The sequence below is a fragment of the Sciurus vulgaris genome, assembly GCF_902686455.1.
Source record: "Sciurus vulgaris genome assembly, chromosome: 8".
In the NCBI taxonomy this organism is placed as follows: domain Eukaryota; kingdom Metazoa; phylum Chordata; class Mammalia; order Rodentia; family Sciuridae; genus Sciurus; species Sciurus vulgaris.
Genome location: NC_136468.1, coordinates 50932359 through 50947857, shown reverse-complemented (window position 1 = coordinate 50947857; position 15499 = coordinate 50932359). Strand labels below are relative to the sequence as shown.

Genomic DNA, 15499 nt, shown 5'->3' with positions numbered 1-15499 from the left:
TAATGAACAAAGCAAAAACGTATTAATGCCCAAAATGAGTGTGTTGTTCTCTCCAAAATGTGGCTGTTGATGTCATTGTTCTCCTCCATCTCCAGTGTGACATTTGTATGTGCAGTATCTCTGTATTTGAAGATCCAGTGGATATGCCCTGTGGACATGACTTTTGTAGAGGATGTTGGGAGTCGTGAGTATATGAACAGCTTAGTATCTCTTACTGCATGGTAGCATTCTGATTTGGTAATAAAATCGTTTGCTTTCATTACTTACTGATATGGATTATTTATATTTGTTTCAGAGTGACCTTGAAATTTATTAAACTTTACTATTAAAGAATATTTTTTTCTTATTTTGACATATTACCAGCTACTTTAGTTGTTGCTATTTAGCTTAATCTAAGGTACTTTGGGAAACAAAGCAATTATTCTAAATATTTTTTCTTACTATTTTAATGTATATAACATCTATTATGAATGCCAAGCCTACACCTAAATTTCAAGAATCGATTTCTGCCTTAGTCCCAAGAATTTTAATCATTTGTTTTTGTGCTTTCTCTTAATTTTTAATGATGAATAACCTTGAAAATCTGTAAAAATGTGGATGTTTAAAATTCCTTTTTAATTCATTCAAAATTAAATATCTCTGCTAGATATGGTTGAGTATACATTACAAATGGAAAATTTGTTTTGTTTCTCATGTTTCTTTCTATTTTTCTTCTCATTACCTTGCTGAGATTTATATTTTCTTATTATCCATTAACTATTTGCTTTGAGTTTGCACTTTTCATTTGTACACAAATGAAGATCAGTATAATGAGCAATACAATCTTTAGAGACACACGAAGCTATTGTTTGATGACTTTAGCAAAGTATGTTATTAGTATTTAAAGAAATCTTTACCTTTCAAACTTTTTTTTAATGGGTATTGAGTATCAAGTGTAGGGAACTGGGGAACACTAGGTGGGTAAGATAACAAGAAGAAATTTGAGCAGATTTTCTGGTTTTATTTTTAACAGCTTTGTTGGAGTACAGTTGACATAAATCAGACAACATTTAAAATAAATAATTTGATAAACTTTAACATATGTATACACCTGTGAAATCATTACCACAGTCAAGATAATGAATGTATCCATCATCTCAAAAGTTTCTTCATTTCCTCTTGAATACCTCTTGCCCTTCTCTTTCTGTCTCTTATCCTCCCACATTCATTCCCCCACCACCCAAAGCTATAGGCAACCTACTGGCCCATGGTTAGCGTTTCATTTTGAGTAAATCTTCTTTTTCTGTTTTCCAAAATGGAATTATGAGTCAAAGTTTCATTTGGAGGTGGGTGAAAAGCTACTGCTTTTCAAAAGTCAGAATAAGTAAGAGTATCTATTTACTCTTTTTAAAACACAGACTAGACTTTACTCTGAGTCTGATAGATAATTTGTTGGCAAGAGCCCAAACTCACAGTCTAAAGTAGCTATGGAGACAGAATACCTTCCCCATGTACAATACTTTAAATTTAGCTTAAAATTGTTAACTATACTGTATTAGGATGTATTACTTGGGTTTTACCAAGTTTGCAGCTGTTGGCTTTAGTTCATATGTGAAAACAGCTTATCCAGGAATTACTTGAATTTTTTGAACTTCCTTGACCTTCCTCACTGGAAGCATCTCTCATACTCATCACAGACTAGCCATGAGAGTTTATGGTAAGATTTAAATTTGAAAGGTCTAATTATTGTTTTCTATTTTCTATAGTATCTTACTATCCTACCTGGGTTTCTCCACCCTTCCCCTGCCAGATCTTGTCAAATCAAACATCAGTAAAGCAAGTTCCATTTTGGATGATTCATGTCCATAAAACCATTTTTAGATTAACTGCAATCTTTACACAGGCTTATAGAAAAGAAATTCCTATCTAAATATGAGGAAGAGTTTTTAAAGGTCTTCAAATAATTTTGAAAGCTTCTCTATCCTACTCTTCCCAGTGCCTCTATCTTATTAGTCCAGCCAGATCTATGCCAAGGGCTTAAATAAAAGAGAATTATTACTTTCTACCCAGACTAGAACTTACTTCTGATATTAAGGGTAAGAGCTCAGGTTCTGGATATAATAAGTTTCTGGGTTGTGAACTTCAGTGCTGCTATTTATTAATTGTTGATTTAGGTAAGTAATAACCTGCCTAATCTGCCTGTGCCTCAGTTTTCTAATTTATAAAGTATTGATAATAGTAAGTACTTCTGAGGATTATTGTCAGATTATTAAGTAACAGTATATATAAAGTACTTAGAACAGGACACATGTAACCAATAAAAGTTCCTAAGCATTGTAATAAGCAAAGAACCTATCTATGATAGCATTTGTGAAACTGATATACAAGATAAAAGCATAGGTATAATTTGCCCCAGATTTCTTTTATGTATTGATACTCATCAATTCCATGTTCTGATCATAAATTTAGTGGAAAATGACATCTGGAGGAGAATTTATATATGACTAACAGAACTGCTCCTGTCTTCAATGAGGTCTTCTTGATTCTGTCATTTAATTCCCCAGGGATTAATAAATCTGCTCTGTTGTATTTAGAATACATAAAATTCAAAACATCATCATTTAGTAACTATGTCTAAGCAAACTGCACTTTGACAGGGTACAAGTATTGAACTATGTCCAACTTGCCAAGGAACCTTTTCATAGCTAAAAGGAGGAGATAGAAAAAAAAGGAAGGAAGGCTACAGTTAGCAGTTCTCTAACTTTTGTTGTTGTTGTTGTTTGATACTGGGAATTGAACCCAGGGACAGTTTACCACTGAGCTACATGGTACCCCAGTTCCTATTTTGGGGTATTGTTTGTTTTGAGACAGGATCTCACTAAGTTGCTGAGTGTCTTACAAAGATGGCTGAGATTAGCCTCAACCTGAGGTCCTCCTGCCTCAGACTCCTGAGTTGCTGGAATTACAGGCATGCACCACTGTGCCTGGCTCTAACTTTTTGTCTTAAGACTTCTTTACTCTCTTAAAGTTGTCCAAGATTTCAAAGGATTTTTTTTTTTAACTGTTTATTGAGTTGTCAGTGGACCTTTATTTTACTTATATGTGGTGCTGAGAATCAAACCCAGTGCCTCACATGTGCTGGGCAAGCACTGTACCACTGACTATAACTCCAAACCCAGAGCTTTTGTTTTTATGGTTTATATCCATATGTACTATGTTGGAAATTAACAGTGGAGATTTTTAGTATTTATTAGTTTATTACAAATAACAATAATAAACCCATCATGTTAACGTAAATAACATTTACTAACCATATATCCCAAAAATTTAGTGAGAAAAATGGCATTGTTTCACAGTTTTGCAAATCTCTTTACTGTCTAGCTTAATGTAAAACATTGATTCTTGTACCTGCTTCTGCATTCAAGTTTGTTGCAATATATTGTTCTGGTTTATATATATAAAGAAAATCAGACCTTACATAAATGTGTAGATGGAAAAGAGAGAAATATATTAATAGACTCTTCAGATAGTTATGGATATACATCAAAACTCAACAAGTGATATTTTTTAAATCATGAATTTCAGGGTAAAATCTGATACCATATCAGTGGAATTTTTGTACTCTATTATATTAAAATCCCATATTCTGTCTTTCACTTTGAATAGATCTTTTACTCATGCATGATTTTGTAACATCATTCATTGATCATCTGAAAAATACTGGTTTCAACATTCTTCCAATGTTGGCATATTTACCTACACATTAGTATAGCCAAAAATCACAGTAGTTAATGTCACCACCAATCCCATGAGAAAAGTCACTTAAGAATTGGAAAGCTGCTGGGTATGGTGGTGCATGCCTGTAATCCCAGTGGCTAAAGATGCTGAGGCAAGAGGATTACAGGTTGGAAGCCAGACTCAGCAACTTAGTGATGCTCTAAGCAACCTAGTGAGACCCTGTCTCAAAATAAAACAAAAAACTAAAAAGGCCTGGGAATGTGGCTCAGTGGTTAAGCACCCTTGGTTCAATCCCTGGTGTCAAAAAAAAAAAAAAAGAATTGGAAAGCTACCAAGCTTACTCTAACAGAGAAAACATTTTTCAAAGTTCTCACTTTTACATGAAGTCTTGATTTTATCATTGGAGTTGTTTTATTACAAATACAGTTAGATTTTTCCTTGAAGTGACAGTTGAGTTGTTTAAAAAAAATAGAATGTGCTGTATACTGTTATCTGAATAATCATTTTTGGTAGTCATTTTTTCAATAAAAATAGTGTTTAATGAAAAAAGCATGTGTATGTGCCTACAACTTGAACAATCTCCTGCCTACTTCCCATTTCCTTGCATAAAATACCCAAAAGATGTTTACTGAGGGGTCAAGATTTAATAAAAGTCATAATTATTATTATTCTATCAGTGATGTTCTTAAATGTCTTTCTTAAAAACTGCCATTTTTTTTTTTTTAAGTTCAAGTGGGGCAGTGAAGAAAAACAAAGACCACTAGTAGTACAGTTTTAGTGCCACTGCTGTGATTTGTGCTAAGGTACCAGCAGTTTTAACCAAAAGGCACAATAAATTCTTAGTACCATTATGAAATTAGTTTTCATCTCTTAAGTCATCTAGAAAATGTCAGGAATCCCCCATAGCTCCACAGATTATATTTTGAGAACTGCTACTCTACAATATTTCCCCTGTGTGTTTCATCTACCCTTGGCCATCTAGTGTAATACAAGTAATTTTTAACTGGGAACCAAGGTCTGAATGTTCTTTTATTGGGATATATCAGTTTTATGGAGACAGTGTGGTTTTAAAATCATAACTAAAAGTAGAGGGGAAAATTTTAGACATGTTGAAATTAAAATGCCTGTGGGACATTTAAATGAAATGCCCTGTGTGTAATCAAGATTTGTTGCTAAGAAGAGATTTTTACTTTAGTCATTACTGTGTAGTTTAAGTTTGTGTTCGGATTACCCAGGAAAATTGTATGGAATGAAAGGGGAGAATTGTGTGATAGGAACATGGAATATAATAAAATTTCAGACAACAGGCGCAAAAAGACACTAGTGGGAAGAGAAAAAATAATAAGTATCTACTAGAGGTAAGAAGAATGCCCAGGAAAAAATGTAATTCCAAGACTATGGGGAAGTGAGAATTTTAAAGAAGAGACTGTTTAGCAGTACCTGATGCTATAGAGAAATCAAGGAAAATAAAAACTGAGAAGTCTTGAGTCAAGTGGCCTAATGAGTAGTCACTGTGACCAGCTCTGTTGAGAGCTAGCCATTCATTGTAAAGGTGACAGAAACCAGAGTGCTATAGATTGAACAGTTAATGGGATGGACTTGAGAAAGGAATGTCAAATCATCTTAAACTATTTCATCAAGAAATTTTAATGTGAAAGAAAAAGTGGGACTAAAGAGAATCATTTGGTTAGAAAGGGTTTTCAAGGTCTTAAACAAGGTTATTTTGCTCAAGGAAGAACTATTAGAAAGAGAGAGAGGAAAAATAGATTGAAATATAGTGCAGATCCCAGAACTGGCTAGAGTATTTGAGAATTAACTGGGAAAGAAGAAGTCCTCTTTCACTGAAGTGAGAGGGAAGAAGGCAAAAATAGCTTATATATATAGTTAGGTTTGAAGTGAAAGGGCTACCTGATGGAAACTCTTTTCAGTGAAATGCCAGGATGAGGGTTGTAGAATTAAGAGACTGAGAAGAAAAGGAAAAAGAAATTATAATCAGAATAATCAGACTATTATGGTTGATAAGTACAAGAGTTGTGATTCATTTGTCCTGTTTTCCATTTAATTTCTGTTTAAATGTTAAGTCCCATATAAGGACGGGGACTTCAAAAGTTTGTTTCTTACTTCTCCACAGGCAGTATTAAATTATAGCAGCAATAATCCTTGCTAAAATTTGTGAATTCTTACTCAGAGTCAGGCACCATACAGATATTTCACATGTATAATTTGCATAAAAGCCCCAAGAAGTCCATTTTTTTTTTTTTTTTTTTTTTTTTTTTGCAGTACTGGGGATTGAACTCAGGGCCTTGTGCTTGCGAGGCAAGCTACCAGCTGACCTATCTCCCCAGCCCAGTACATATTATTATTATCCTTATTTTATGTATTTTATAGAACAGTTAACTAAATTGCTTAAGATTATTCAGCTTAAAACCTAAAATTTTCTAATTCAGAATCCTGCTCTTAATGATCACTTCACCTTAGCCTAGATTCCTACCACTTTGTGGGATGCCTTTTCCTTACTAACTCAACAGCAGACCAAGACATAGAACTCATTTTAGTATTTATCAAAATGAAATAGAAGCAGAAACACTTTTCTTAAAAAAAAAAAAAAATGGTTTTTAAAGGGAAAGCACTAGCTTCTAGTGCCACCCCCAAATACTTTTAATTATCTTTTTTTCATTTGCTCTTTTGTTTAAAGGTATAGAATATTGAGAATTGAATATGACCTGTCTAAGCCACTCATTTCTGAATTTTTAATGTTAAATAAAAGTTTCAAATTTTCAGGGATAATAAAGCGAAATGGAAACATAAAAATACCTAAAATATTCAGATGCGTGTTTGTGTGTATACATATGTACTCATAAAATGAATGGCTGGGAGGCTGAGGCAGGAAGATCTCGAGTTCAAAGCCAGCCTTAGCAGATTAGTGAGGCACTTAGTATCAACAAGACTGTGTCTCTAAATAAAATATAAAAAATGACTAGGGATGTGACTCAGTGGTTAAGCACCCCTGCATTCAATCCCTGGTACAAAAAAAAAAAAGAATGACTGGGCAATTAATAAGTGCTAAACAGTTGATATTCCACACTCTAGTCTATGTGTGTGTGTGTTTGCACATGCACTGGGCATTAAACTCAGGTCTGGTGCATGCCAGCACATACTCTACTACTAAGCTACACCCCCATCCCATGTTGGCATTAGCTTAATTATACTCTTAATAGAAAATTCAGTATAAATAAAAATTCTTAGAATGTACAAATAACTTACATTGTTCCCCTTTTTCTATCAATTGCCCACTTTAACAGGTTTTTGAATCTGAAAATTCAGGAAGGTGAAGCTCACAACATTTTTTGCCCTGCATATGATTGCTTTCAACTTGTACCTGTGGACATCATAGAAAGCGTAGTTTCTAAGGAGATGGACAAACGATACCTACAATTTGATATTAAGGTATGCTGCCAATTATTTATCTGATTTCCATAATTTCAGTTTTATTAAGCCTATATTTTGAAAATATAGAATAATGGTCTCACTGTTTCTCAGAAAATTGCATAAAGGAATCTTGGCATTAAAGTTTTAAGCCAAAGCATTATTTTATAAGATAAAAATGAAAGGCTGGCAGTCCCAAAAATCCCAAGGCCAAATGTTTCCTCTGATAAGTAGATGTTGATCCATAATGGGAGCAGGGAAGTACAGCAAGGGAAGAATAGAGAAACTTTGAATTGGGCAAAGAGGAGGGTGAGGAGGGGAAGTGGGGAGGGGCCTGGGAAGGGTGATTGAATGAGATGGACGTTATTACCCTATGTACATACACAATTGCATGAATGGGGTAACTCTGCATTGTGTATAACCAGAGAAATGAAAAGTCATGCTCATTTGTGTACAGTGAGTCAAAATGCATTCTGCTGTCATGTATAACTAATTAGAATTAGAATAATTTTAAAGTGAAAGGCTTGCATAATAGCTTACCAGAAAAGTAAGTTATAGCTCAGAGGTGTTTACTGATTTGCATATTATACTTTTATAAGTAATTGACCAAGATGATGTTCAAAGCAGATGGTACATGCTTTAAATTTTTGAAAATGTTTTATGTTCCTTAAAATAAGTATTTAGAAATAGAAATTTAGAAATAGTAATAAACTACTTTAAAATAAATATTTAGAATTTTTAACTTGGAAACATATTTTTTTTTAATTCCCAGTAATAGTTTTATATAACAAATTATAACATTTTATCTTTTTTCCCCCATCTTTATTTTTATTTCGGAGTTATTCAGAAGTATATGCAGGTTACTCTCTTTTTTTGTGGAATTTAAAAGTTAAATATTAATTGCTTTGTGCAGATTTTTCTTAGACTAAACCATCATATAAAGACTTTTACAAAAAGAAGTCCTGCTTTTTTAACATAAAAAGCATCATCATAAATAGATTTTTATGTATTATTAAGGTGCCATTAAGAAATTAACTGTTCTAATAAACCAGTAATTATATGCAAGATTCTACTTATATTTTAATCAGAAAAGTGGCACATTGGATGAGAAAACACTTTTAAATTACACATTTTCTGTGTAAATAATTGCAGTTTTACTTTATCTTCACTTACCTGGTTTTTAGATTAAAGAAAACAAATTTTTTAAGTCAAGTTGTTACTAAGGTAATTGTCATTTTTTTCTTAAGTGTTTTTCAGTGCTTTCTAATGCTGTTTTAGATATTTTGGAGACTAATGACTCCATGTATTTTATTTCATTCTGGTTTTTTGTTTTTTTTTTTTTTTTTGCTTTAAATTACTGTATTGGTGTTGGGTTGGGGTTGTGGCTCAGTGGTAGAATGCTTGCCTAGTACATGTGGGGCCCTGAGTTCAATTCTCAGCACCACATAAAATAAATAAATAAATAAATTGCTGTGCAGGTGCACCCTATGTTATTAGAATTTAGAGTTAAACTATTTTCTGTCTTTTTCTTTTTCTTTTTTTTTTTTTTTCCATTACTGTTTAAACAGGCCTTTGTTGAAAATAATCCTGCCATTAAGTGGTGTCCTACTGCAGGCTGTGAAAGAGCAGTCAGACTAACAAAACAAGGGTCAAATACATCTGGATCTGATACACTCAGTTTCCCATTGCTGAGAGCTCCAGCTGTGGATTGTGGGAAAGGACATCTCTTCTGCTGGTTAGTACATGACAAGATGACATCAGCCTTTTCATCTCTATAAGTTTTTAAAGAGATGTTCTTTCTCGAATCAGGCCTTTATATTGCAGTGTACTTGATATTATTCTTATTAATTTAAAAAATGTGTAATAAATAGTAATGTTGATATTTATCGTGTGTTGATTATGCCAGGCACTATGTCAAATATTTTTAAATGTGAGAGTCTTCCAGTGAAGCTCTGAGTTGAATGCTGATATTATGTTCATTTTACAGATAAGGAAATTCAAGCACAGAGATGTTTCCCAGGGTTATATAGCTAGGAATGGTGGGAGAGGGATTTGAGCCCAATTATGTTTGATTCCAAAGCCCATTGCTAACCATAGATTAGAAAATGTTTACAGTTTAACTTTTCTCCTTTACATATGTCTTCAGCAGTGATTCTTAACCAGCTATGCCCAGAATTGCTAAGGGGTCCTTTCCAGATTTTTATCATCAGCCATGACAAGTAAAAGTTTGATTTAATAATTTTTTGAGTAGGGCTCGAAAGAAAGAAAGGAAGGAAGGAAGGAAGGAAGGAAGGAAGGAAGGAAGGGAGGGAGGGAGGGAGGGAGGGGGGGGGGAAAGGAAAGGAAAGGAGAAAGGAGAAAGGAGAAAGGAAAGGAAAAAGGAAAAGGAAAGAAAGAAAAAGGTCTTGATCTTTCTAATGTATAGTCCTAGTTAAGAACCGGTGACTACAGCCTTTTTGTTTCTTGTGGTTTTTTTTTTAGTTTCTATTACCTGATAAGTAAGGATAAATTGATGCTGAATTAACAATGGAAAAGATACGTAACTATTTGCTCATTTGACTTTGTCAGCCATCAGCATTCTACTTTATTCAGAGGAAATCCAATTAACTATTTTGTTTTACTTAATTGAATAATCAGAAAAAGAAATAATATTTGATCTGGTTTTTGCTTATGTCTAAAATTATCACATATGCATGAATATACTATTAATGGATGTAAAACTCTTGTCTTTACTTTTGTACTTATCAGAAACCGAAAGCTAATCATAGCACTGCTGGATAGTAAAAAGGTATAGTTATATAATTATTCCCACACTGGCAGTTCTCTTTGTTTCCCTTCTCATCATCATGAGCTAAAAATACTTATTGATCTACCAGCCTATGTATAATACCAACCTCTAGGTCAGGGTCAGCAAACTAGCATCCATACCTGTCTTTGAAAATGAAATTTTGTTGGAACACAGCCACACACTTTCATACCAGTTTGTTTATGTATTGTATAGATCTGCTTTGGGGCCATGACAGCAGACTTGTGTAATTGGAACAGACTATATGACCAACAAAACCTCAAATATTTATCCTTTAGCCCTTTACAGAAAAATTTTGCTGACCCTTGCACTAGATGCTTGGATATAGTGATTAATGAAAAGAAAATTTTCATCTTTACTATTTTCACAGCTAACTCAGTCTAAGCAAGTAAAATATTAGCAACAAAATGCTGAATAATGTTACATCCATATGCCTTAAAGTAGTTTTTCAAAATATTTAAAAGAAAAATTTTAAATCTTTAAAGTTTTGCATTTTTATTATTCATGATTAGTTTACTAACTCCCTCACTAACCTACCATGAGACATAGGGTGAAACTATAGAATAAGATGGGCATTAAATTCACAGGAACTTCGTTAGCCAATAAAGGGAATTTAGATAAATATGAACCTATTTTACTGAAAGTAAGAATACTAAAGTAATAAAGGAACTTTCTCTTCTCAGCCAGTATTAGGTTTCTTGAGAAAATCAAACTCCAGTGCCTTCAGGCACATTTATATGCATTCTATGCCTCTAAACTGGTACTGATTTTATACAATCATGGGGAAAAGTGAGAAGAATTATCGCATAAATCATTTTACGAGTTCTCTTGCTCATAGAGGAATCCTTGTTGGAGAAAAAAAGTTGGGTTTTAAAGGATTAGTTGGAGAATACTACAAAGGAAAAAAATCGTAAAATGTCTAGAAGATAAAAAGATAGCATTTGCTGAGATCAGAGAAAAGGTCTTGAAGGAAAAAGAAAAATTTATGATTAGCATTGCCTTAAGCTCTGTGGTTTCTGTGGTCTAGATTTTACTAGTTTTCATTATAGTTTAGCTTTTACTTTCTCATTTTTTTATTTTCTTTGTATTCTCCAAGTAATAAGTTTGATTTGACTCAAGATAAGTACACCTACCCAAGTAAGTCATACTTTTAAAACTCCGTATGTGTGGGTGGGTGTGGGTGTGGGTGTATGTGTAAAATGCTATAAACTAAATATCTTGACCAACATTTGGAGAAATATATCAGCTTAGTCTTTCTCTCACCCTAAAATATGAAGTTGGTTTTATTCAAATACTGGAGACTGTGTGCCAGGATCTCAGGCCCTGCTTTGAATTTCATCCCAGTTAAAAGGATCTGAGAATGAGCACATGGACTCAGGTCATGTTTGCCATTTATTTGCTCTTCCTCCTATTCATAAGGGTAGTAGAGATCTTTGCAAATAGAATCATCATTTTCTGGACACAGCACCTGAAGGAACTTGAATATAATTTGTATAAAGGATAAAGTTTGATTTAAGTTCTTCAACTTAATCTTGTTGCCTTTCAGTTTTGATATTCATTAAGCTATAAGATCACGAGATAGATTCTGTAGGATTTGTATATTGCCTTCTTCACCTCTCTAGGCATTAATTTACAACCCTTTTTTTAACTTTCATTTTAGTGTAAGCTGTTTGTGCTTTTACATTAACCTCTTACTCTTATTCATATAAGAGCTCCAACTATAATCAGAAATTATAAATAGAAATGGTCATGTTTTATGCTGCCTTTATCTCATATTTCAGTGAGAAGCCAACTCTTTTGCAAAGGCAGCTCTGCAATAGATCTTTACAAAATAAAGGCATGTGACTCTGCTCTTGCTCCTTTGCTTTCCTCAGAATGCTCAGAAATGTTTTTTAAAAGATGATTACAAAAACCACAAAATGGCAATAACAATTTTTTCTTCTTAATAGCTCCATGTGACTAAATGAGTTGAGCCATGCCCAAGTGATGTCTGAATTGAATATATGTGTTATTGGGAGAGAAATGATGGAAGGCATTTCCCTTCCCACCACAGGATAGCTTATTCACCAACAAGTTCTCCACCCTCTGTAACTAAATGTAGGATTCTTTTTCCTCCTAGCCTTTAAAATGGAGTTTTTCTGATCCGGACAAAATGATTTCCAGACTATTCAAAACCTGGATGGACTTCGACTTGAGCCAATGACCTTTTCCCCATTTGTTTTTGTAATAAGTAGAATATGCTACTGTTTAACTTCTCAGCCCTCTGAACTACACAAAGTCTCTCTTCTCTTAGACAATACTTTAAAAGATTGGTTGTCTAAAGTATTTCTTGGTAACCAAATTCTTGTCTGTCCAGAGAAAAGCTCTAGTTTAACCGGAATAGTGGGTCATTTCTCTCCTCTATTGCTTTAGAATATTCTCTGGTCTTTTAAATAGTACTATCCCCATTGGAATCTCAAACATACTTAGAATTCCTCTTATAAACCCCATAGACAGTTAAACATATTTTAGAGTTATTTGCCCATGAACTGGCAGGAATATTCTAAATAATAATAATATGGTTGAGCTCTTAATTTATCACTCAGCCCATTTAGGTACTGGAACTGTGCAATGCAGCCTTCAAAATAATGTCAGAAATATCAGGAAACAAATTTAAACCTCTGATAGAAAGGTTTGAATCATAGTAATGCACCAGGTAGAAACAGCAGTATCAGGTTTTAGCCCTCTTGAGTTTCCTGTGAATCAGAGTGCAGTGTGCAGATTTGTCAAGTATTCAGGGAAAACTCCAAAAGTGAATGTCTTTGCATTAAAATTGTCAATTCATTCTGTACCCATTTCATCCAAAGTCATAAAAGAATTTTGATAACACTCCCTTGTTAGGATCATGAATTTTGACTGAGTTAAAGCAGTAGTTTCATGCTTTATCTGCCTTTGCATGGACTTCACAGGTGAAGAGACTCTCCAAGAGTCCCTTGGGGAAAACACATTAAGTTATCCTTATTTGTGAACCTAATAGTTGTATATTGTCATCTCTTGCAAAATCAATCTCAGACCCTCAGCTTAATTGACTCAAATTATGGGGTAAAGAGATTGTTCCAGGTCAGTAGCATCTAGCTATTTAAGAATCACAGTCTTGCCAACTAGCAGAAGACTCCTCAGCTCTTTACAGCCCAGAAATAAAAACATTATTTGCTTTATTTGAGAGTTCAATCATAAGACCTTGTTTAAATATCATATATATTCTATACAGAGAAATATAACTAAATAAATGCTGCCCGAGAGTTCAATTTATCAAATTTCAGTAGAGCACAGACTGATATTTTAGGACACATAGAACCTACTTCTGAAACTTAGCTCTACCACTACCTAGCTGTGTGACTTGGTGATTACTTGTATTGCAGTAATCAAATAGACATCATCTTCTTATCTGACACAGCCAACTTGAAGAGTTCCAGAACCAAACATTTAGCTTCAGATTTTAGTTTATTTATTGAATCTGTATGACCTTTAGCAGATTACTGGACCCCTCTGTGCATTAAAAATGGGAATAAACCAATTTCTAAGAGTTGGTATAAGGAATTATAAATTTAGAACATTGCCAGGTAGATTAAAAAATGTTAACTAAAGGGAGTAATTATAAAAATGAGAATTTCTAACTGAATTTACAATATTGATTATTAAGTTCTAAACTGATATTAAACTAGAATTGCCAACTTATTGGTAGGAATTTCTTCCATCAAATGATGAAAGTTGAAACTTGTAGTAGATATTTTCTTTCCCAAAGCACTTTGAAGGCTCTGTATTTCCCTGACAACAGTTGTGTATATTGACACATTTTCAAGGGAAGATCCATTTGTTGATCTTTTGGTCTTCTGTTAACTATCCTGCCATATGTGGATGGGTTTGAAGATTTGAGATTAGGCAACTACTTTTTTCTTTGTAATCTTCTACCAAGACACTTTCTTTTCTTGAAGACTCGGTTGATGTCTGTAGTTAAGATTTAGTTCCCTAGATGGCAAATTTTCTTCCCTATACACATTTTACTTAACTTAAGAGATACAGTTTAAAAACATGTACCATGTCTTTCAGAATACTTGTCATCATCATTGATAAAAACTGTCTTCAGGAATTTAGCTTTCTAGTTTCTGCTGAACTACATTTGTAATCTAGATTGTCAATCACCTATTATGTCTGGTAGCAGTTATTACAATATTTTAGAGAAGTCTGAGCTTATTTTCCTAGATGCATTAGTGCTTAAAGGTAGTTAATTATTTAATGGCATACTCTGGCTATCTTTCTAATTCTCAGTCATTGCTGCAGTGTCCTCTTTATTTATAAGCTTTTCCCTTTTATTCCTACTCTTAATATTACATTGGAAACTAATAGAAACTGTAACCCTCCCAAGAGATCCTAGCACTCCCAAGGATTGGTCTAGCATTTGAGGACGCTGCCAGTCTGTGTCCTCCTGTGAGGATCTGGAAAGGAAAATCTGCTGCTATCTAATACACACAGTTTCAGAGAGCCAAGCAGTTTTGGCCTTTTGACAAAGCACTGGTTTCTTAAAAGAATTTATTTGTAGCATTGGGATTTTTTCCCTTATTTTTTTTTTTTTTTCAGTCAGAAAATGTTCTGACAGATCCAAAACCAGTGACTAGTATTGAGTCTTCTAGGAGGAAAAAATTAATAAATTGCTCTTTAATCCGTAGTGGGATAATTTATTTTCATTGTCTTCATTTGTTGGTTTTAGATATTACAGATGTATAAGAAAACTTTGTATCTCAAAACTTTTTTTTTCTTAACTTTATCGATCTATAATGAACAAAATACACTTTTTTCCTTTTTAATGAGTTGTGAGAAATGTAGATTCTGCATTCCTGTATGTCTTCTCAAGCACTATATGGAAACACTATTCCTAGAACTGTGGCATCATTTCTTATCATTTCTTACTCCTGCATTGCTAGTATGTGTGCCAAAAGACAATTTGCTCTTATTACAGATTTCTATTTTATGGAAAACAGTTGATTTTTATATGCACTTACATGAATAAAATATATCCATCTCAATTTTTAAAAAACTTAATATTCTTTGAATATCTGTTAAGTTACCACTAAGTTACTAGGAGCTCTATATACAAAAATTTCCCAGATGTCATGTTAACAGATAAGTTAGGAAAGTAAGTAAATTAAATTACCCTTTCAAGATAATTAGTGCTAAAAGAAAACCATTTATTTTTAAGTATGCACTTCAGTGGCATTAATTGCATTCACAATGCAATAATCACTCCATCCATTTTTAGAGCTTTTTCATGATCCCAAGCAGAGACTCTGACCAGTAAGCAGTAATTCCTCATCTTGCCCGACCCAGCCACTGATAATCACCATCCTACTTTCTGTATCTGTGAATTAGCCTACTCCAGATACTTAATATAAGTAGAACCCTACAGTTTTTATCTTTTTATGTCTGACTTATTTCACTTAGTAAAATGAAGGTTCACACACGTTTTAACATGTGTCAGGATATCAAGATATTCTTTTTTTTTTTTTTTTTTTC

General features: G+C 33.4%; 1 protein-coding gene across 6 annotated transcripts in view; it reads left to right on the top strand.

Annotated features, from left to right (window-relative positions):
• The window catches only part of ANKIB1 (ankyrin repeat and IBR domain containing 1), a 161945-nt gene that overhangs the window by 96324 nt on the left and 50122 nt on the right, over nt 1-15499 (top strand). For all 6 annotated transcript variants that reach the window (XM_079152082.1, XM_079152083.1, XM_079152084.1 and 3 more), the window contains 3 exons: nt 96-184; nt 7020-7164; nt 8712-8878. In XM_079152082.1, coding sequence (XP_079008208.1) covers nt 96-184; nt 7020-7164; nt 8712-8878 — 401 coding nt within the window. The remainder of the gene's footprint in view (nt 1-95; nt 185-7019; nt 7165-8711; nt 8879-15499) is intronic.